The sequence below is a fragment of the Callithrix jacchus genome, chromosome 18, assembly GCF_049354715.1.
Source record: "Callithrix jacchus isolate 240 chromosome 18, calJac240_pri, whole genome shotgun sequence".
NCBI lineage: Eukaryota > Metazoa > Chordata > Mammalia > Primates > Cebidae > Callithrix > Callithrix jacchus.
In genome coordinates this window covers 47,390,547-47,414,764 of record NC_133519.1, presented here as the reverse complement: position 1 = coordinate 47,414,764, position 24,218 = coordinate 47,390,547, and the positions used below count along the sequence as shown (strand labels likewise).

Here is a 24,218-nt window from a genome sequence, read left to right as displayed (position 1 = left end):
ATTTGTGGAACTTTGAACTTGAGAAGGATGCTTTAGGGTATTCTGGTGGAAGAAATTTCTAAGCAGCAAAGCATTCAAGAGGTGACTTGGGTGCTGTTAGAGACATTTAGTCTTATAAATGAAGCAGGGCATAAAGTTCAGAAAATTTACATCCTGAAATGTGATAGAAAAGAAAGACCCATTTTCTGAGGAAAACATCAAGCCAAATGCAGAAAAATGCTCAACATTAGTGACCATCAGAGAAATGCAAATCAAAACCATAACAAGGTAAATTTTACCCCAATTAAAATGTCTTATATCTAAAAGACAGGCAGTAATGAATGCTGGTGAGGATATGGAGAGATGGCAGCCCTTACACAGTTGATGGGAATGTAAACTAGTATAGCCGCTATGAAGAATAAGTATGGAGCTTCCTCAAAAAAAACTAAAAATAGAACTATCATATGATCCAGCAATCTCACTGTTGTATATATAAAAGAAAGATAATTAGTATATCAAAGAGATATCTGCACTCCCATTTATTGCAACACCATTCACAATAGCCAAGATAGGGAATCAACCTAAGTGTTCATCAATTGATGAATAATTGTTTTTAAAAAGTGGTACAAATATACAATGGAACATTATTCATTCACAAGATGAAATCTTGACATTTGCAATAATATGGATGGAACTGAAGGACATTATGCTAAGTGAAATAAACCAGGCACAGAGAGACAAATATCACACCTCTCATTCATATATAGGAGGTAAAAACAATTTAACCCATGGATATAGAGTAAAATGATGGTTATCAGAAGCAGGGAAGAATAGCAAATGGGGGAAGCGGTAAAATGGGGATGGTTAATGGGTAGAACATATAGTTAGAATGAGTAAAATCTAGTATTCAGTAGCACAATATAGTGACTATAGTTAATAATTTATTATATATTTTAAAATAAGTAAAACAGTGAAATTGAAATGCACCTAATACAAGGAAATCTTAAATGCTTAAGGTGATCAAACTCTAATACCTTGATCTGATTATTAAACATTGTATGCCTATATCAAAACATCACATGTACCCAACAAATATATACGAGTATTCTGTAACCATAATTTCAAAAAATTTATAAAAATTTGTTTTCTAACTTACCCAGTATTTCATCATCAATTTTTATTCTTAAATGGACAGTAGTAGTTATTATTATCTATTGCTTACCTGCCTGACATCAAGCAACATAAAAACAATAATACAACCATAACAAAAGTAATCATTCAAGCAATCTTCAGTTACCCAATTATAATATGTAGGATAACTAAATTTTTTTAGTTTTAATGATTTTATGTTGTTTATCATGAAAGTGGTTCTATACCACCCATCTAATCAAACAAAAATCGTATTTATGTCTCTAAAAGAGAACAAAAAAAGAAACTTTAAAAAAATGTATGTCTATTGTTTCATTGTCAGAAAATATGGTTGTAAGGGACTTCTTTTTTTTTCTAGTACAAAAAGCACATTTGCAGTTTTAGTACAGTTAACATTAAATTACTGGCCTATAACATATACCAGCTGCCTAACACATTTATTCTTATGCCACCGGTTAGGCAGTAAACTCAGTGACAGGACAAGTGTGGAGTGGAAAAACGGTTTGTAGAAATGTTATAGTAATGTGGATTTAATTATTTTACTCTGCCATGTGATAGCAGTGAACGAATGTCAATGATTGACATGGATTGTTTGAGATTCAGACTGAGATAACATTTTTTTTCTGGATTATGGTAAAGAAAAAATGTGAATAGAAACAACTGTTATGTTTACTGCAGCACCCTTTATGCTATAAAAATGCACTATTTCTTGTGCATACATTTTCTTTCAAAAACATCTTTTTCTCATTAATTTATTATTTTTTTATTTGTCCATAATCCTTCCAGTTATCTTGGCTCAAACTCTCAGATTAATATTTAATGCCTTCCTTGCTCTTTATGAATGAGTTAGCTGATGAATCATTTAACTCTACATTCATGTAAACTCCTGTCTTTCTCATTCCATTTCCAAAGGCACTGCCACTACCTTGTATTCAGTCATAGTCCAGTATTGTTGTCATTGTTTATTTGCCTTTACCTGCCTCCTGAACATTTTTCTTTTTTTTTTAGAGAGAGAAAGAAAAAGAAAGAGAAAAAAAAAGAATGAAAGAGAGAAAGAAAGAAAAAAAAGAATGAATGAAAGAAAGAGGAAGAAAAAGAGAGAGAGAGAATGGGAGTGTTGCTTTATTGCCCAGGCTAGAATGCATTCTAAAAATGGGTATTGAAAACCTCTTTTATGCCAATAATTGTGCTTAACAATGGAGACAGGAAGGAATAAGGGAGGAAAATAACAAAGAAGCAGCCAACCAATATTTCATTTAAACCTGTGAAATGCTATGCAATTACTGAGGAGTGATTTACTTCCAATTATGTAGTCACTTTTAGAGTAGGTGTGATGTGGTACTGATAAGAATGTATGTTTTGTGTATTTGGGGTGGAGAGTTCTATAAATATTTATTAAGTTTACATGTTCCGGGTCTGAGTTCAAGTCCTGGATATCCTTGTTAATTTTCTGTCTCGTTGATCTGTCTAATATTGACAATGTAATGTTAAAGTCTCCCACTATTATTCTGTGGGAGTCTAAGTCTCTTTATGAGTCATTAAGAACTTGTCTTATGTTATCTAGGTGCTCCTGTATTGGGTGAATATATATTTAGGATCGTTAGCTCTTCTTGTTACATTGATCCTTTTACCATTATGTAATGTCCTTCTTTGTCTCTTTTGATCTTTGTTGCTTTAAAGTCTTTTTTTTTTTTTTATTGCATTTTAGGTTTTGGGGTACATGTGCAGAACATGCAAGATAGTTGCATAGGTACACACATGGCAGTGTCCTTTGCTGCCTTCCTCCCCTTCACCCACATTTGGCATTTCTCCCCAGGCTATCCCTCCCCAGCTCCCCCCATGCTGTCCCTCCCCTATTCCCCCCAATAGACTCCAGTGTGTAGTACTCCCTTCCCTGTGTCCATGTGTTCTCATTTTTCATCACCCGCCTATGAGTGAGAATATGCAGTATTTCATTTTCTGTTCTTGTGTCAGTTTGCTGAGGATGATGTTCTCCAGATTCATCCATGTCCCTACAAACAACACAAACTCATCATTTTTGATTGCTGCATAATATTCCATGGTATATATGTGCCACATTTTCCCAGTCCAGTCTATCATCGATGGGCATTTGGGTTGGTTCCAGGTCTTTGCTATTGTAAACAGTGCTGCAATGAACATTCGTGTGCATGTGTCCTTATAGTAGAACGATTTATAGTCCTTTGGATGTATATTCAGTAATGGGATTGCTGGGTCAAATGAAATTTCTCTTTCTAAGGCCTTGAGGAATCGCCACACTGTCTTCTGTAATGGTTGAACTAATTTACACTCCCACCAATAGTGTAAAAGTGTTCCTATTTCTCCACATCCTCTCCAGCATCTGTTGTCTCCAGATTTTTTAATGATCGCCATTCTAACTGGCGTGAGATGGTATCTCAATGTAGTTTTGATTTGCATCTTTCTAATGACCAGTGGTGATGAGCATTTTTTCATATATTTGATGGCCTCATGTCTTTTGTAAAGTGTCTGTTCATATCCTTTGCCCATTTTTGGATGGGCTTGTTTTTTTCCTGTAAATCTGTTTGAGTTCTTTGTGAATTCTGGATATCAGCCCTTTGTCAGATGGGTAAACTGCAAAAATTTTTTCCCATTCTGTTGGTTGCCGATTCACTCTAGTGACTGTTTCTTTTGCCGTGCAGAAGCTGTGGAGTTTGATTAGGTCCCATTTGTCTATTTTGGCTTTTGTTGCCAACGCTTTTGGTATTTTGGTCATGAAGTCCTTGCCTACTCCTATGTTCTGGATGGTTTTGCCTAGATTTTCTTCTAGGGTTTTTATGGTGCCAGGTCTTATGTTTAAGTCTTTAATCCACCTGGAGTTAATTTTAGTGTAAGGTGTCAGGAAGGGGTCCAGTTTCTGCTTTCTGCACATGGCTAGCCAGTTTTCCCAACACCATTTATTAAACAGGGAATCCTTTCCCCATTGCTTGTTTTTGTCAGGTTTACCAAAGATTGTATGGTTGTAGATATGTTGTGTTGCCTCCAATGCCTCTGTTCTGTTCCATTGGTCTATATCTCTGTTTTGGTACCAGTACCATGCTGTTTTGATTACTGTAGCCTTGTAGTATAGTTTGAAGTCCAGTAGTGTGATGCCCCCCGCTGTGTTCTTTTTGCTTAGAATTGACTGGGCTATGCGGGCTCTCTTTTGGTTCCATATGAAGTTCATGGTGGTTTTTTCCAGTTCTGTGAAGAAAGTCAATGGTAGCTTGATGGGGGTAGCGTTGATTCTGTAAATTACTTTGGGCAGTATGGCCATTTTCATGATATTGATTCTTCCTAACCATGAACATGGAATGTTTCTCCATCTGTTTGTGTCCTCTCTTATTTCATTGAGCAGTGGTTTGTAGTTTTCCTTGAAGAGGTCCCTTACGTTCCTTGTAAGTTGTATTCCAAGGTATTTTATTCTCTTTGTAGCAATTGTGAATGGCAGTTCGTTCTTGATTTGGCTCTCTTTAAGTCTGTTATTGGTGTATAGGAATGCTTGTGATTTTTGCACATTGATTTTATATCCTGAGACTTTGCTGAAGTTGCTTATCAGTTTCAGGAGTTTTTGGGCTGAGGCAATGGGGTCTTCTAGGTATACTATCATGTCGTGTGCAAATAGAGACAATTTGGCTTCCACCTTTCCTATTTGAATACCCTTTATTTGTTTTTCTTGCCTGATTGCTCTGGCTAGAACTTCCAGTACTGTATTGAATAGGAGTGGTGAAAGAGGGCATCCTTGTCTAGTGCCGGATTTCAAAGAGAATGCTTCCAGTTTTTACCCATTCAGTATGATATTGGCTGTTGGTTTGTCGTAAATAGCTTTTATTACTTTGAGATATGTTCCGTCAATACCGAGTTTATTGAGGGTTTTTAGCATAAAGGGCTGTTGAATTTTGTCAAATGCCTTCTCTGCGTCAATTGAGATAATCATGTGGTTTTTGTTTTTGGTTCTGTTTATGTGGTGAAATACGTTTATAGACTTGCGTATGTTGAACCAGCCTTGCATCCCCGGGATGAATCCTACTTGATCATGATGGATAAGTTTTTTGATGTGCTGTTGCAATTGGCTTGCCAATATTTTATTGAAGATTTTTGCATCTATGTTCATCATGGATATTGGCCTGAAGTTATCTTTTCTTGTTGAGTCTCTGCCAGGTTTTGGTATCAGGTTGATGTTGGTCTCATAAAATGATTTGGGAAGGCTTCCCTCTTTTTGGATTATTTGGAATAGTTTCAGAAGGAATGGTAGCAGCTCCTCTTTGTGTGTCTGGTAGAATTCGGCTGTGAACCCATCTGGACCTGGGCTTTTTTTGTGTGATAGGCCCTTAATTGCTGCCTCAACTTCAGACCTTGTTATTGGTCTATTCATAGTTTCGGCCTCCTCCTGGTTTAGGCTTGGGAGGACACAGGTGTCCAGAAATTTATCCTTAAAGTCTATTTTAAAATAATCAGAGGCGAGAATTGCAACTCTTGCTTTTTATTTATTTATTTTTGCTCTCCATTTGGTTGGTAAATCTTCCTCCATCCCTTTGTTTTGAGTCCATGTGTATCCTTGCATGGGAGATGGGTCTGGATGCAGCATACCAATGGGTTTTGATTTTTCATCCAATCTGCCTGTCTGTGTCTTTTGATTGGGGGATTTAGTCGATTTAAATTTAGGCTTAATAATAATGTATGTGAGTTTAATACTGCCATTTACTAGCTGGCTGTTTTGCCCATTAGTTGATGTAAATTCTTCATTATGTTGATGCTGTTTACTTTTTGGTATATTTATGGAAAGGCTGATACTGGTTGTTCCTTTCTATGTGTAGTGCTTCTTTCAGAAGCTCTTATAAAGCAGGCCTGGTGGTGATCAAATCTCTAAGTACTTGCTTGTTTATAAAATATTTTATTTATCCTTCGCTTGTGAAGCTTAGTTTGGCTGGATATGAAATTCTGGGGTGAAAGTTTTTTCTTTAAGGATGTTGATTATTGGGCCCCCACTCTCTTCTGGCATGTAGGGTTTCTGCTGAGAGATCTACTGTGAGTCTGATAGGCTTCCCTTTGTGGGTGACCCGACCTTTCTCTCTGGCTGCCCTTAGCATTTTCTCCTTCATTTCAACCCCGGTGAATCTGACGATTATGTGCCTTGGGGTTGCTCTTCTTGAGGAATATCTTTGTGGTGTTTTCTGTATTACCTGGAGTTGAGTATTGTCCTGCCTTGCTAGGTTGGGAAAGTTTTCCTGAATAATATCCTGAAGAGTATTTTCCAGCTTGGATTCATTCTCTTTGTCACATTCAGGTACACCTATCAAACGTATATTAGGCCTTTTCACATAGTCCCATATTTCTTGGAGACTTTGCTCATTCCTTTTTATCCTTTTTTCTCTAATCTTCTCGTTTTATTTCATTGAGTTGGTCTTCAACCTCTGATATCTTTTCTTCTGCTTGATCAATTTGACTGTTAAAACTTGTGCATATTTCACGAAGTTCTCCTGTTGTGTTTTACAGCTCCATTAATTCACTTATCTTCCTCTCTAAACTGTCTATTCTTGTTAGCATTTCATCAAACCTTTTTTCAAGGTTCTTAGTTTCTTTGCATTGGTTTAGAACATATTCTTTTAGCTCACAGAAGTTCCTTATTATCCACCTTCTGAAGCCTGATTCTGACAATTCATCACACTCGTTCTCCATCAGGCCTTGTTCCCTTGCTGATGAGGAGCTATGATCCCCTGTAGAAGAGACATTCTGATTTTGGATGTTTTCAGGCTTTTTGCACTGGTTTCTTCCCATCTTTGTGGATTTATCCACCTGTTGTCTTTGTAATTGCTGACTTTCAGATTGGGTCTCTGAGTGGACGTCCACATTGTTGGTGGTGATGTTATTTCTGTTTCTTTGTTTTCCTTTGGTGTATGCCCCTCCCCCACAGCACAGGACATTCCCAGGTTCAGCTGTGCTTGCTGTGAAACTCTCAACCATCCGCGTTTCCAATTCTGTTTTTTTGTGTGGGTGGGACCAGCCAAGCCCAATCACCTGGCTCCCCGCCTTGGACCCCCCTTTTTTTCTTTTCCTAATTGAATGGTCAGTCGATTCTCTCCCAGGTGCCTCGGTCGCCCGCCAAAAAGGCGCCATGATCTATGCAATTTCCCATGCGGCATCCCGCGCCAGCTGAAACAGCAGAGCTGAGATTTGTGGCGCTTTTCTGCCCGTGAATCTCCCGGTCTGGCTCCCAGCTTCAGTCTCCCTCCCAATCAGCTGAATGGGTGACTCTCCTGGACATTTTTCACATGTTATTAGAAGCCTCTATATGTGGTCACCTGTTTGAATTGTTCTAAAATGGTGTATTCTTAATCACCTGATTCTTCTAGTCCTAAACTTTCACTAGCTTGACACTAATAAAATTAAATTCAAAATAGCACTTCAGCATTTTAAATCTTACAGAAGATAGTCCCAAGCTACATTTGCAATATATCCCAGTATTCATGAAGTGCGTTGTATGCACCAAAAATCAATTTGGTTCTTAAATCTCATCTCAAATGCCACTGAGGAGAATAGTTTTAATCCGAAGCCCTTAAACTGATAATATTCTCATTATCTTTAACTTCAAAGGTCTTCGTGCATGATTGATTATTCTGTTTTATTTTACAGAGAATTGCATAGCTGTCTAATTTGCTAGATTTTAAGCCCCTTGAAGCCAATGTATATGTAAACGTCACCTATTGACCTTAGCAAAAGCTTCTTGTAAGTATCAGGTACTCTAAATTTTTATGTTATTCCACAGATGATTTTAATTTAATAGTAAGTTTTATTTTCATGGCTACTTTCTCTTGTATTCACCATACTGAAGAGTAGCCATAATGCTATTTTATACAAATAAAGACAATACTGCTAATGATGATGTAGTCCATTTTAAACACACCTTTCTATCAGGCTTGCTATGCAGATTGAATATAGAAAAGTCTTTTGAAACACTCTCTCCTTAAGGCTTTAACCAGGTAAAAGAGGCAGACATCATAACAAATCAATGCTGAAATATCTTGTCTCCATGCTGTAGAATGTGCAGAGGAAAGCAAAGATGCATGTCAAGGGAAAGTGAAGATGCATATCAGGGAAAAGTCAGTGCTTTGCATGATCAGGAGTTCCATCGGGAAGGTAATATGTGAGCTGATCACGAAAAGGACATGCATACTCATGGACTAGAATTACTTGGCAAAGGCACTGAGTGAGGTATTCTAGCATCTCCTAGCAATAGTAAACAGCTCAAAAGGTCAGGAGGTGAAGTCTAACACAGTTGTAGGGTGGAGAGCTAACAGGCTGGAGAGATGCGCCAGGAACACTTGGTAAAGGCTATTCATGTGCCAGAGAGTCTGGAGAGTGTTTCTGCGATGGGGACCTCCGACTGTATCATTCTGAGATGGAACAGGGCTGACTTGGATTCACATTTTAGGAAAAACATGGTCACAAAGTATGATTATTTTGGTTAACCTATTTACAGTTAAAGAAATAGCTTACAACTTGTGAATATCTTGCAGTCATTTTACATTTCTCAAAGAGGCTTTATGTATATGAATTCATTTATACACTCATGTTGTGTGAGTGCTAGAATCTAACCTTTCCAATGGTTCATTTACTTCTACTGAGCAGAGAAAAGGGTGGGGTGGTAAAGAAAATTACAAAAATATATTATTATTTCAACATTCAGAAGAAGTTGAAAACATTGCTAATTAACTGACTAATAACGTTGCCTTTACATTGGCCTTATTAGTATTTTGCATGCATATTTTCCTTGCTTTAAGGTGAGTACATGTGATGTCGGAGCATAAAATGAGTGTTAGACTGCTCTGATTTCATCATTTTCTCAGTTTGGTTCTGCTCCTCATGCTTTGCGCAGTTATATTTATGGGCTTGCTGGTATCTTGTCCCTGCTTGATCCATATCTCAAACCTAGGCTTAAAAAGTCAAAAATGATTTTTCACAGTTCATGGGTCAGACAAATATGTGCGAGATAAGTTTTCACAATGAGTCAAGGCACAGACGCATCTTAGGAAGCTGTCAGGTATGCTCTGAAGACAAAATATGATGAAGAATGATGAAAACTGATACAATGTGAGGTTTTTAGAAAGTAATTATTTTTTCTTTATAGTAATGTTAAAATCTAAAATCAATGATTAAATTGTATACCAATTGACCTTTTCACAAATTATAGATTGTTTTAAATTTGAAAACATGACTCTGTCATCTCATTAAAATTTGGGAGTAATTTTTGACTTTTATATCTTTATACAGACATGAAGGTAAGTTAGTTGAAACATAATAAGTGCACTATATAAAAATATTGTTGGTTGGTTCTTTACATATTAGACAAGGGCTTAAAGAATAATATCTCCTCTCTATTCACAGATAGTATAATTAGTATATTACCACAGTTGCTTTGCTAGCTTTGGAAATTGTGGATGTGGAAAGCAAATGAGTGCTAAATGTTTATCACATATCTGTAAAAAATATTCTAGTGTCATGATTGCTAAACATTTTCTAGAGAGTCCATGCAAACAGTTTTGAATTTCATTTTATTCTAGGATACATAAATTATTGCTCTAAGCTGTCACTTTCCTCTGTGTGTGTTCACCTGAGCTCAGTTACTATTTGAGTTCTAGACACTCTTTAAAGCTGTCTGACCTGTCTGTCATATCACTTTAGTGGCTTAATTGGTGAGGTCATGCCTGAATACTTTTTTGGCCAGATCATGAGCTTTTATTCTGTAATACTTTAATTTGGCTTCTAATGTTAATTTATCATTTGAGATACAAAGCACAGCAGTGTTACTCTCTCTAGGTAAGCTTTTACAGAAATAATTGTGAGCTGACTAGTCATGACCTTGGCTTTATCTATGCTCAATTTTTGATCTAAAACTTCAGTGAACATCAATTTTGAAATCATTTCCAAGTACACTGAGAAATAGCATTTGAAGCTTGGGACCATAAATTCTCCTTTAGATATTTTCCTGTTCAGGGTAGATTGAGTAGGATTAAAGGGAGCAGTCATGCACTCAGGGTTAAATAAAAAAGGTATTACACTTGAATGGTAATTTAGGTAGGACGGATGTTTTTCACATTACAGACACAGGGGTAAAGCACAGCAGGAAACTGTTCAGTGGGGAAGATAAAGGGAAATGATGCTTTAAGCCTCCCTGACCCACAAACAGAAAGAAAAGCCATTATTAACTGAAACCAGGAGCCAAGTATAAGGCAGGGACAAACAATCATTCTATGAATCACTGAGGTAAGTTAGTTGCAGTTTGCTTGCACCAGATACAAAAGTTGAGTAATTAGGAATGTGATAAGCAAGGTTTAGTCATGTGGTTAATGAGGAATATTAAGCTGTGATTTAAAATAATATGTTACAGTAGCAAATAGAGGAAAATGTACATTGAAACCAATATGATATATATTTTGCACATATTAGTTTAAAAAAATAAACGAAACTACCAGGTCTGAGTTGCGAACCCAAAAAATCTGAGATAGGTTTCAGTCAGTTTTGAAAGTTTATTTTGTCAAAGTTAAGGATGCACCCTTGCCACAGCCTCAGGGGGTCCTGAAGACATGTGCACAGGGTGGCCAGGCACAGCTTGGTTTTATACATTTTAGGGAGACATGAGAAATCAATCCATACATGTAAAATGTGTATCGATTCCTTTTGGAAAGGTGGGTAAACTTGAAGCAGGGAAGGGGCTTCCAGGTCATAGGTAGATAAGAGACGAATGATTGCATTCTTTTGAGTTTCTGATTAGCCTTCCACTGAATACACAATTTACACAATAGTCACTTATGCATTAGTGTGGCTCAGTGAAACAGTAGGTCAGAGGAAGCAATTAGATACATATTTGTCTCACATGACCAGAGGGATGGGTTTGAGTTCTGTCTATCCTTTGTCCACAAAGAATTTTCTTTATCATACAGTGAAGTTATCAAATGTTTGCTTTGCAATTAATATAAATGGTATTACATTATATAGACATGTACTTTAGGAGACAAGCTTAAGAATTTTCCAATAATAAGATTATAATGGAAAAAAAAGAAAATATCCCAAATATATATGTGATGAATATTTGGTGAAAGATGAATGGAAATAGTGCTATATTTATATATTAATATACAGCATGGTAAATAAATCATCTACCGCTGCATTCATCAGTATTGTTTAATCAGGTATATGAATCTCAGGGAAAAGTTCAAAAACAAACAAAATTTTATAATATGTTGTTTAAGGCTAAAATTATACAGAAATTCAAGGAATGGTAAATGCAATATTTTAGATAAAGATTACTCGGAATGAAAATAGACTAGAAGCAGGGCGCTTGCTTTTGAGTAGAGGATAGGACTTAACAAAATAGTTCATAATTTCGGCAGTCAAAGGTGGTGTGTTCATTCAAATAGTTCACTGTATAACTTAGGTGCCATTTTGTTACATCAAATTTTCATGATTAAAAAAGTTTTTAAAGCAACAAAATCAACATATTGAGGTATTTTTATTATTAGAAAGAAAATGAGAGCAGGGAAAAACTTTCAATCCTATTTTCTACTAATTACACTCAAATGAATAGCTCTCAAATTTACATGTGTAGACAAAATAGGTTTAGAAAATTTAAAAGAAAATTAGAATGCAATAGGTAACTGGAGTCTTTGTTTATATCTGCACACACTTTGTAATCCAAATTACCTCATAAATACAGGTTCATAATAAATTTATCTCAAGAAATATTGCACATGAAGGATATAGCATAAAAAAAAAGAAAAATACATGGGTTGAAGTTGTCAAACCTAGGTTCAGTAAGATTATTGTTGAAAATTTTGTACACAAATCATATATGGATTACACTGACTCAGGCTGTGGTGCCTTAGAAAGGCAGAGAACTATATTGCCCTGCCCACTTTGGCTGACTGTGTCAGAGGGTTTTGGTTCTGGATGGAATTCATGCAATCCCAAAGGGTGAGACCTCCTAGTTTTCTTAATATATATGAATATGTGCAAGTGTCATATATGTACATGTTTAATGAGTATTTATATATATGACACTGCATATATTATATATACTATATATAGACAATGTATATATATACTATATATAGACATGTGTGTATATATATCTATATAATGCATTGTAGATATACATACACAATATGTATATACATATATACATTGTAGATATATATATATATATTGTGTGTGTGTACACATTGTAGATATTTTAGTATCTGGCCCAGTGTATTAGGGAAAATTGAGCTGTGATTGCAGAATCAGAAATGATGGCAAAGCCAACAAACAGAAAATCCAGGGTTGTCTTTAAAATAGCTTTGCTTGGGACTCTTTGGGGGAGGGGGAAAAAAAGCAAAGTTGGAGCATTCTGTATTTTCCTTATTTACCCTTCACTATTTCAGAAAGCACCCATTAAATATAAGATAGAGTACAATTAAATGAAAAGACAAATTTTTGCATGTGACAAATTTTTGAAGTGGAAATATATTGCATCTCTTTTCCATTTACTCTATCATCTTCTTAATCAGTCAGTTATATCAACATATTTGCTTTACTTCCAAAAATGTTCCCAAAGCTAGAGGTTGGTTTTGGAAAATTTTATGACATTCGTCTCTAAACACTTATTTTCTATAAAACTACAATTGTCTTTTAAAGAACATCAGTTCTAATTGAAAATGTTTTATTTTCAATTGGCCATAAAAAATCTGATGAATTTTGAAATGGAGGCATTGATTCAACAATATATATTTCTGAAATAGTAAAATGATTTATATTGCTTGAACTCTATGCTAGCAGATTTCCATGAAAGATTAGGTAAAATACCAATAGCATTATTTCTCTAGGACATAAAATAATAATATTCTTTTGCAGTTATTTAGAACCAGGTACGTTTACTTGTAAGTGAATTTAATGAATCTAACAATTAAATACAATCCAAACAATATTTTCTCGAATAAGTATTTTCCTAAAGACTCATTCCACATAATCACACATTTTCTATACTTTCAATGACAGTTTGATAAGATTTTTTAAATCAACTTACTGTAAATTAACACAGTTTTTCTGGAGGATGGTTTTTAACTCTGTGAGGTTTATAACTTAATTTGCTTGACACATTACTGTGGCTATTGGTATAGATAGGGCTTACTCTTATCTGTAGCTAGTAATGTCATTGTTCTCTTAGATTCTTCAAAGATATCTCTGAGACAAGAATTTGAGAGGATGTAGAAGTATAAGGGACAATAGGATGAGGGTGGAAAAATGATAGAGGGCAGGAAAGTCAGCTATAAAGAGAGCTCTATTGTGGCAGTGTTTTCTTTCTATTGTCTCCTGGAGCTTACTTTATGGGAAAACTTGGAAAACGGCCCACAACATATGCTTCAGTTTCATCTGGTCCCAAAGATGAGAAGGATGAGGGAGCTGAGATATTTTTGCATCAGCTTTCAAGAGTCTTTGGTTTAAAGTAATTGTCACAGGGTAAGGTTATTAATTATTTGGTGCTTTCTGTTGACTTCATGCTTTAATTGTACCTTTACACAAATTGGGATGGGGAGAGGAGCCATTGAACAGAGTGAAATTGACATTGACATATGGTAGTCTGCCAGAGCACTGAAAGAGGATCCAGGAAGTGTGAGACCTACAGCTGTGTTCTTTTATCAAGATTGTTTTGGCTATTCTAAGTCCCTTGAGTTTCCAAATACATTTTATGATGGAATTTTATGTTCTTCCAAAATATGTTATTGGGATTTTGATAGAGGTTACATTGAATCTATAGAAACCTTTGGGTAGCATTAATTCTTAAAAATATTAAGGTTTTAAATCCAAGAACATGGAATGTCTTTCCATTTACTGATTAATTTCTTTCAGTAGTAGTTCAGTGTTTTCAATGCATATGTATTTCATCTCCCTAGTTATGTCGAAATTTTTTGTTGTTTGCTGCTATTATAAATGAAATTTTTTTCTTTTATTTATTTATTTTATCTGGAGAGAGTTTCCTCTCCAGATTGTTCCTTATAACTGTATAAGAGCACAATGAATTTTTGTGTGTTTATTTTCTATCCTGGAACTTTCCTAGATTTCTTTATTTTAATAATGCTTTGTGGAATCTTTAGGGTTTCTATATACCATATTATGAGTTCTGTGAACATTAATAATCTTATTTCTTCCTTTCCAATTTGAATGCCTTTTCTTTTGCTTGCCTGGGTAAGAATTTGAGCACTGTGTTAAATAGAACTGGTGATAACAATGTACAGTAATGTACTATATGTTTTTAGTATAAATAGAAGTAAATGTTAAAATAATAACATAAAAGTTATATGTAAGAATATTGTTAGATAAGTTACTTAATTGTACCTCAGTGTGTTTATAAGTAAAGAAAAATATTTTAATATTTAAACAGAAATGCAAGGGACATAAATTATCTCAACAATTTTAAAAGGCAACAAAATTGGAGGACTTTTTTATTGTCTGAGTTTAAATTTCAGTCTAAAATAAATGTTACCAAGACATTGTGGCATTGGCATAAGGAGAGAGAAATCAATAAAATAGAGTAGTTTTCTGTAATTGATCTATACTTATATGATCAAATAATTTTTGACAAAGCATCTTCATCTGTTCCATTCAGAAAGAAGAGCATTTAAAAAAAAAATGGTATAAGAATATTAGGTATCTGTGTTAAAAATGATGAGCCGCGAACCTTCCTTATACTATATACAAAATTTATTTTGAGATGGATTACTGACTTAAACTTTAAATCAAACACTGTATAGTTTTAAAAGAAAATAGAAGAAAACATCTTTGTAATCTGAGATTAACAAAGGCTATCCCTAAATTATCCAAAAAATCTAATCATAAAAATATCTGATTAAAAGCATCTTTAAAAAATGTAATATTTATTTATGAACTACATATATATAATTTAAAATATATTGAATAATAATGCAAATTTGCAAAACAAATATTTACAAAGTAGTTAAAGAACCTATAAAGAACTCCTGAAGCTCAGTGATAGAGAAAAGTCATACTAGGAAAATTGGTAAAATGTTTAAATAGTCCTTATGCAAAGAGCTTAGGGCAATGACCAATATAGGTTATTTAAAAGAGTAGTATCATTGAGTTACCAGGATCATGCAAAATAAAACCCCAGTGAGGTACAAATATACATGCACCAAAGTGCATGTCCTTCTATTAAGTAGAAGGACTGATAAAACCAAATGTTGGGAAGGACTGGTGATTACAGTGTAAAATAATACAACCACTTTGGATAATTCTTTGACATTTTCTTATACATTTAAACACACTTTGTAATAATACATTTTTATAACAATTTTCAAAACAACTTTATAACAGTCTCAAGCTGCAAATAATCTAATGTCTACCATCAGAAATATAATTTGTGATTTACTAAATAGTGGGCATGTACTCATCATCAATGTACACAATAACATGGGTAAATCTCCCAAAGATGTTATGTGAAAGAAATCTTACCATAGGTTTGTATAGAACATCATTCTAGTATATGTAATTTTAGACAATGGCATTCCGAGGAGAGAGTAATAGTGGAAGTAGTATCTCCTCTAAGCTGAGTATTTTAATACTGATTGTTTTGAAAATCACCAGTTTGTAGTGATATTTAAAAGATAAGTGTTAGTTGGATTCTATTGTTTTAAATTCTCTACCAGCAATGCCGCATGTATTGCCAGCACAGATCAGATTTCTACTGCCATTTTCCCCCTTGCATACACTGTTTTTCTCAAATATACAAACTTAATTCCTGTATGTTACCTGCTATTGCTGTCAATGAACCATTCAGAAATGTACAGACTTAAGCAACCACCATTTATTTCTCACTGCTGTGTGTGTTGGCTGAGCAGTTCTGTTCATCTGGAGCAGGCTTGCTTGTGCATTCGAGTGGCAGTATGGCAAGAGGCTGCCTGCTTTCCAAAGACCTCTCAGGCGATGACACAGCACACTCTGAATACGTCTTCATTCTTCTAACAGGCTGTCCCGGGCAGTGACAGTGTCTAAGACAGAAAATGAAAGTGCAGAAACAACTTTTGAAATTTCCGGGTCATGTTTGCCACTGCTGAATTGAATAAAAAGTCACAAGTCAAGTGCGCTGAGGCCATCTGGGAGCCCACCATTCAAGGCCATAGATGCAGGTAAGGTGAAAACTTGGGGCCATTATTGCAATTGATCTACCATAACTCCCTTTTCAGGGGTTGCTCTAACCACCTGTGATATGAAACTGAAGATGAAGTCTGAGATGCTGAGTGGTGGATGAGGGAACATAGAATAAGAGTGATGAGCTGACATTGCTTCTGGGGATGACTGGTGGAGGACAGCCTCAAATGGAACTGATCACTTCTACCAAAATGTCTGATTAACTTGCTTTTCACTGCTTCTCCTCATATTTTTCAGTAGTCACACCAATCAATCACTGTGTCACTATATTACCTAAAGTATTTGGAGCACATACTTAAAGAAACTAGTCATTGATTCTACTGATCCCTAATTTTATTATTATCTCTTAGTCTCTTGTATATGAGATAAAAGTATTTTGAAAGGGTAAACGTTGGTGAAAACAGTTAGTAGAGGTGATTTGTGGAGAAGTATTTTTATTTTTACCTTCCAATAGGATTATCTCACAGTGTTTGTAATGTGTAGAAATACCTGAAAGGCTTTAATATGAGTAAATAATTTAAAAAGTAAAAAATGTCAATAATATTTAAATTTCTTCTCAATTTGTAATGTTTAATGAATTATATGTCAGCAAGGAATTCTATACATTATGTGTGTGTATATATATACATATATACACATGGAATAAAATATATAGAGAGAATAATTGTATATATAATTATACAGAATATATTCAGATTATATATACAATTGTATATATAATCTGAATATATTCTGTATAATTATACAGATTGAATCATATACAATCTAAATATTTATACAGAATATATATACAAAATATACAAGGTGTAATTCTGCATATATAATTTTAAATATATTACTTATATTTATATTTTTATATAATTATATATTGTTTTATATTTAAATTTATATTTAATTATAATTACATATAATTATATATGATTTATATAAATATATTAGATATACTTTTATGATATGTACTGTAGATATATATTTGTATATAATTATATATGCACAGACATATATAATTCTTTAGGTATAATATGAAAAATATACAGAATTACATATTTCTGTATATATTTAATATATCATTATATATTTTTATATATATCCTGTAGCCATATATAATCATATATATCTACTATATATAATTATACATATATACTTATATTCATAGATATATGTATATATTATATTTATATTATATATGTATATATAAATATATAATATACATAATCATAAATATATAATATAAAAATATTGAAATATATCATTAATAGATATAAAAATAAAAAATACAAAAACTATAGAATCATAATTATATAAATTATATATATACAAATGTAATCATATATATTTAATAATTTAGTTTCTATATATAATATATAAAATATATTTAATAAAATTATATTTAGTATATATAAATATTTATTTTATATATGTGTATATAATTATAAATATATATATTTTATTATATAAAATATAGAATTATATAGTATATATACTGTAGATACCTAATTATTTAGATATATACATGTTATATATACAGTATGTATATATTTTGATATATGTAATTATATAGTATAGTATATATATAGTAGTTATAGTATGTATATATGGTATTCTATAAGATTGTTTATATACTGTACTATATATATATACTGTAGATATCTAATTATATACAGGACTTTTTATATTACATATTTGTATTATATATAATTATACATATAATGTCATTATATGTATAATTTTATATAATTATAATTAAAATTATATATAAATTATGTATATTATATATACTGTATATAAAATGTAATCATATATTTAATATATATATTTAATCATATATAATCAAATATATTTAATAATGTATAATTCTATATTTTTTGTATTTTATATATATTTTATATTTTATACATTTATATATTTTATATTTTTACATTAATTATATATACTATATATAATTTTATATTTTATCTGTTAATGATATATATGTATATATAATATACATAATTGTAAAATATATAATGTAAGAATATATAATATGAAAATATATTTACATATTATTTATACATATAGTATATATAATATATAAATATAAATATATGGTATAAATATAGATAGTATATATATATACTGTGCATATATATAAATTATACTGTGCATATATATAAATTCTATATTTTATAAGTATATATAATTATACATAATGTATAGGAATATATATGTGATTTATATATTTTACATATACAATTGTAATTATATATATTTATATTATATGTATATATTTATAAATATGTACAACATATTTGATATAAAAATATATATGTATATAATTATATCCTGTATATTTATATACATATATGTAATATAATTTTATTTATATATAAATATTTGTAATTATATATTTATTGTTATTGTTATATATAATTATATAATAAATAATCATATGTATTATCATAATTACATGTATATAAATCATATTTCCTGTATAAATATGCAATTTCATATTTGAATATGTATATTTATTATATATGTTAGAGTATGTAGATATATAGAGAATATACATACTCTTAAAATATATATATTTATATTAATTATAATTATACATATTTTATATATATTTCCTGTATAGGATGTAATTATGTATATCGATATATATTTCTTACTATGCATAGTGAATATATATTATATATTCTATAACATTGTTTATATATTATATATAATATATTGCATAAAGATATATATGACATATGTGTGATATATATGATGTATATCATATTTTGATATGTATTGTATATGTAATATACATGATATATAATTTAAATATGTATTTATATATTTTACATATGTGATTATAATGTATATATAATACATAATATAAATTATAATATATTTTTATATATCAATTGCATTTTATATGTATTTATAATGATGAATTACACATAATTATATATACTTTATATTATATAATGTATAATTTTATATACTTTATATTATGATTATATATCAAATGTAATATATATGTAAATTTATAATACAATATATATTTCCATTATATATCATATAATATATATAATATAGAGACTTTTCCAATTATATGTAATTGTATTTACATTATATAATACAAATATATAAAGTATGTATATATAATTATATATATCCTGTAGATATATACTTATATATTATACATTATATATTCTGTATATATACATAGTAGACATAATTATATATATACAAATGTATGACTATATATAAATGTCTAGATTGTATATATATACAATTATATATGTCTACACTGTAGATGCAGAATATATAAAATATGTAACATTATGTAATAAATATATTTAATAAAAATACTGTTATGTTTACATATAATTTTATATACTACATTATATATATAGATATATACTACAAAATATATATTTATATATTGTATTATATATTCTATATATATTTACAGGATATATATATTATATCGGTAATTATACACATACAGAATATATATGTACAGTTTTATTTTATATATATATACAGAATTATATATATATGCAGAATATGTGTACCCAGAATATATTCATATGCAGAATTATATATATGTACAGTATTTGAACAGTCTCTTGGATCACAATTCAACTTTTCGTGCACAAAAACACATCAAACATTATCCCCATATAAAAGCTTTAAAGATTACTAAAAAAGGTCATTTGAAAACCATGTTTTTGTCATAACATCCCCATTCTCTAATTCAGATAACATGAATCTGGATGCCATCTTTGACTCCTCTTTTCTTATCTTCCACATGGCACCCAAGGGTTTATTCTAACTCTTCAGTGTATCTTACAACTAAATCTTGATTACTATTCCTAAAAGACACTCCTGAACTATTGATGCTCACTGTCTCTTACAAAGACTATTATAATTGTGTCAGCAGAGGTCCAATGAGGAAGCTTAAATTATACCCTGCCTAGAAATAAGGAGGCAACTTTCCCTTCTGGAGTGTCAAACAAGTCAAGTGGGGAACTTCAACTTCCACCCTCACCTGGGAGTAATGATGCATTATCTCCTTCCTCAACAGGTGTAGTGTCACAGGAAGTCTGATAAAAAAGAGGATTCAAAGAAAACACAGAGGTTCATAACATAATATCCAAAATGCCCAGGAAGATATAGGAAAACACCACCACTAGGAAACTACCCCAATGTTACCTAGTGTTAACTAGGTAACAAAGACAAAAAAGAAACGTCTAACTCGGTACCAAAGCCGTAATACAGAACAGTATTAACAGAACAATAGTCATCTGCTATATTCCATTGAAATTCAAAATCTTACTCTTTTAGAATGTCTGGCATTTAAGATTAAGCTCTGGTAATAATTATAACTTTATCATCATTTTGATATCTATTGTGTGTCAATACTCCAAAAACTGAGGGGACATAATCATATTAACGGTTAATATGTAGATTGTTTAGAAGACTGTTCCAAAATAATTTTTCTAGGTTACTAGCTCTAGCACCTGCAAACTAGTACCATTTTTGGGTCCACTAAAATCTGAAAATATCTGATATTAGAGACTTAAAGGCATAATAAATATATTTGAATTAAGGAAAGGAGGTATTAAAATGTCAAAATGTATCATGTTTCTGAAAGATAATTTTTTATCCTATATTCAGGAACATCAGGAAGGCAATTTATGCTGGTAAAAACTGGGAGATAGGGGTGATCATTGAAAAATAATATTGTCCTGTATGTGTTATTTTGACTTTCTTTCATATTTTACAAATGTTTTTATTTATATTATTCTGCTTGTTTTATACTTACTTTATTTTCAGGGCAGATAAGAATACATATTGTATACAAATACCTATTTTAGAATTTTATTTAATATTTGCATGTATCTCTGTTCAGATTATGAATATGTGTGTGTGTATAGATAAAATAAGGCTACATTAAATAAGGCTGTGAATATTTGATGTGTTTTAATCATGTAACTATGAAAATGATACAGATAACTGGTTGATGTTCTTAGTATTTTAGTTATTAAATTTAACAAGTATACAAATAATTTTTAAATCACGTAGAGCTTTTCCATTTTTCTGCTTTAAGATATAAAAAATAGATTTTTTTCAGATCCACTTCTAATAATTGTATACATTATATAGTATATTAATCATGACACACCAAATATCTTATTGTAAATTCACATCATTAGATATGAGATCCATAAGTTTCCTGTCAAGATGCATGAGGCAGTGTGAACCAGGCAGAGTAAATAATATGTTTCTCCCTCAGCAAGCCCACTTTAGATGCATAGTCCTAACCTTCAGGTCAATTTAGGCCTCAACCAATAGTCTTGTTAAACATTTAAAAAATATAAATCAGCATTTCTGCATTTATCAAAGCAAAAAGAAAGTACTATGAGTATGAAAGCAGTGCTTTTCAAAGAATTCCATAAATGCTATAAAACAGTTATCTTAAGCCTTTTAAAATGAATGGCATTTGAGAATTACTCAAATAACATATCTTTACAGGTAAAAACTCCAAAGTGTGATTGTTTACTTGATATGAATGACCCCATGAACTCTCGAAATGAAGGAATATAGATAACTGTTTTATACTCACAGCTATAATCTGTATTGTGTAAAATCTACTTAGAATTGCTATAAAATAATATTACAGTCTATTTTATGCCTAATGTTTTCATTATAAGCATTTCTAAATTTCTCTGCTTAACAATTTTAAATTGAACTGTAAGGTAAAAACATAATTTAGGTTACTGGAAGTCAATTAACTCTGCAGGATACTTGAGAAAAATTGTCTTATACAATTGTAATTTCAGAAAATAAAAAGCTTCATTTTGTTTTTACAGTAGCTCACATCAAGGACAATTATTCCACAGGAATGTATTTTTAGCTCCAACCTAGCAGAGAATAAAGACAATTTTTTATTCTCTTTTACATTATTGACTCCACAGTAGCCCCATAACTGAGGAAGTTTTCACTAAACATTGTAGCATATTCAGTGCTTTGGGTCGCTTTAGGGAATGTTGTTTTAAAAAAGATTAAACCACTGATGACTTTAGCTTTAGCCTCAGTCATAAAATCTAAGCACTCTACTATATCCCTACAATTTACATGCAAATAATCTTTAAACAAAACTAATCTTGAGAGCTTTTAGATAGTGAATGATAAATGGAAGTGAATTTTATAAAGTGTGATAGTGAGCAACTCTGATTTCTTTTTCACATCAATCATCCCTCCACACGGATCAACAATTAAAATAGTTCCTGTGCTTTTGAGGGAGTCTGAGAAAGCAAGTTCATCATTTAGCTGCCGGTGGCATTACCTTGGGGAGAAGTAAGCTGATCCAAAGGGTAGGTAGGTGTTAATTGAAAAACATGGAAGGAAACTGAAATTCCTTTCTCTCTGTTTGCTTACCTACAGAACCAAACCCGAGTTGTGCCCAGAAAGCTCAGTAGTCTTAACTAAAATCGTGCATACTTAATAAAAGAAAGGATGCAATTTTTATACTTGAGCTCTTTTTAAATAATGAGATTACCTTTTCAAAAAACTTTCAGAAGAATTTTATCATAAAAATTATATATATATTCAATAGCAAGAAAACGTACTCTATTTTTTCACAATCTTGCTGTTTATATTATTGTAAATCAAAAAATGTAGTACAAAGTTTGTGTTCAGTTTTTTTTTGCTATGAATTATTTTTGAGACATAGAAAATAGTAGCAAGTAAGGAAAAAAATAAAAATAAAACAATATAAAGCCTTTACTAAAAGGATCTTGACTTCTTAGTGAAGAAGTTGATTCTGAGTATGGTACAGGGAATGTACACATTGAGCCTGGATTATTTTGTTATACCAAAGGTAAGAAATAGCCAAAAAATAATTAAAATAGATGTAGCAGACAAAATGTTATTTTGAAGGGCTAGTCACTGTCCAGTTATTAATAATAATCTGAATTCATAATGACATAAAAATGAAGAAATAAGAGAGAAGGAACTATCTTCCTTACAGAGGATTAACTAATAAATATAAAAAGAAGTAGAGTCAGAAAAGTATCAGCAGATGGTAAACCCAACAGATCAAATTAATAAACCAATTATTACTTACAAAAAATAATAATTTCATAGTAAGAATACTTGGTAGATTCCTTAACCATATCATCAAATTCATATGACAGTACTGGGACAAATAAACATCATGTGCTTCCAGATACAACATATTGAGAAAGGCAATCATCACTTTTATAGTATTCCTACCAAAATACATGCAAAACTCAAACTGAAGAACAAGTCTAAAAAGCAATTCAACAGCTCTCTTCAAAAATGCCAAAGAGAAGAAACACGAAGAAAGGTCAAGGAGATGTTCTGGATCAAGAAAGATGAGACAACAGAGTGTAATCCATGATAATTTATTGGATCCTGAACCAGGAAACGGTATTTCTAAAGCACAATGGAACAATGTATGGTATTTGAATATGAAGTGTGGATTAGGTAATATTATAACAATATTTGTAAAGTACTGCAGTTATGTAAGAGTATACTCTTTTCCTTAGGAAGTATACTATAGGGACGTGATTGTATAACTTACTCTCAACTGGTTCAACAAAATTTCTACATCTACATACATACACACCTGTGTATGTACTCATGCACACATGGAGAAAGAGACAGGGATAATGAAACGGTGAATGGAGAGAAGTATGAATATTTTGTCAAACTATGTAAAAAGTCTATGGGAGTTCCTTGAACTATTTTTGCATCTTTTAAACTATTTTAAATTATATCAAAATAAATGTTTTTGAAGAAATGAGAATTTTACTACACAACTAAGTTGATAGAGGAATCAAAGGCATCATTTATCATCATATTATAAGAAACAC

At 31.6% G+C, this 24,218-nt stretch overlaps 1 protein-coding gene and 1 long non-coding RNA gene across 11 annotated transcripts in view; one reads left to right on the top strand and one right to left on the bottom strand.

The window, feature by feature from the left end:
- Positions 1-24,218, top strand: part of LOC144580102 (uncharacterized) — a 149,767-nt gene that overhangs the window by 104,689 nt on the left and 20,860 nt on the right. The window contains exon 4 of the long non-coding RNA XR_013529028.1: positions 16,162-16,322. This is a non-coding gene — a long non-coding RNA (uncharacterized LOC144580102). The remainder of the gene's footprint in view (positions 1-16,161; positions 16,323-24,218) is intronic.
- Positions 15,107-24,218, bottom strand: part of LOC144580101 (uncharacterized) — an 852,895-nt gene continuing 843,783 nt past the window's right edge. For 7 of the 10 annotated variants that reach the window (XM_078355146.1, XM_078355145.1, XM_078355143.1 and 4 more), the window contains one exon: positions 20,001-20,420. In XM_078355146.1, the coding sequence (XP_078211272.1) occupies positions 20,291-20,420 (130 nt within the window). In that variant the 3' untranslated portion in view covers positions 20,001-20,290. Of the gene's footprint in view, positions 16,185-20,000; positions 20,421-24,218 lie in introns of those variants that run through there. The other 3 variants (XM_078355150.1, XM_078355151.1, XM_078355149.1) reach the window with 2 other exon arrangements.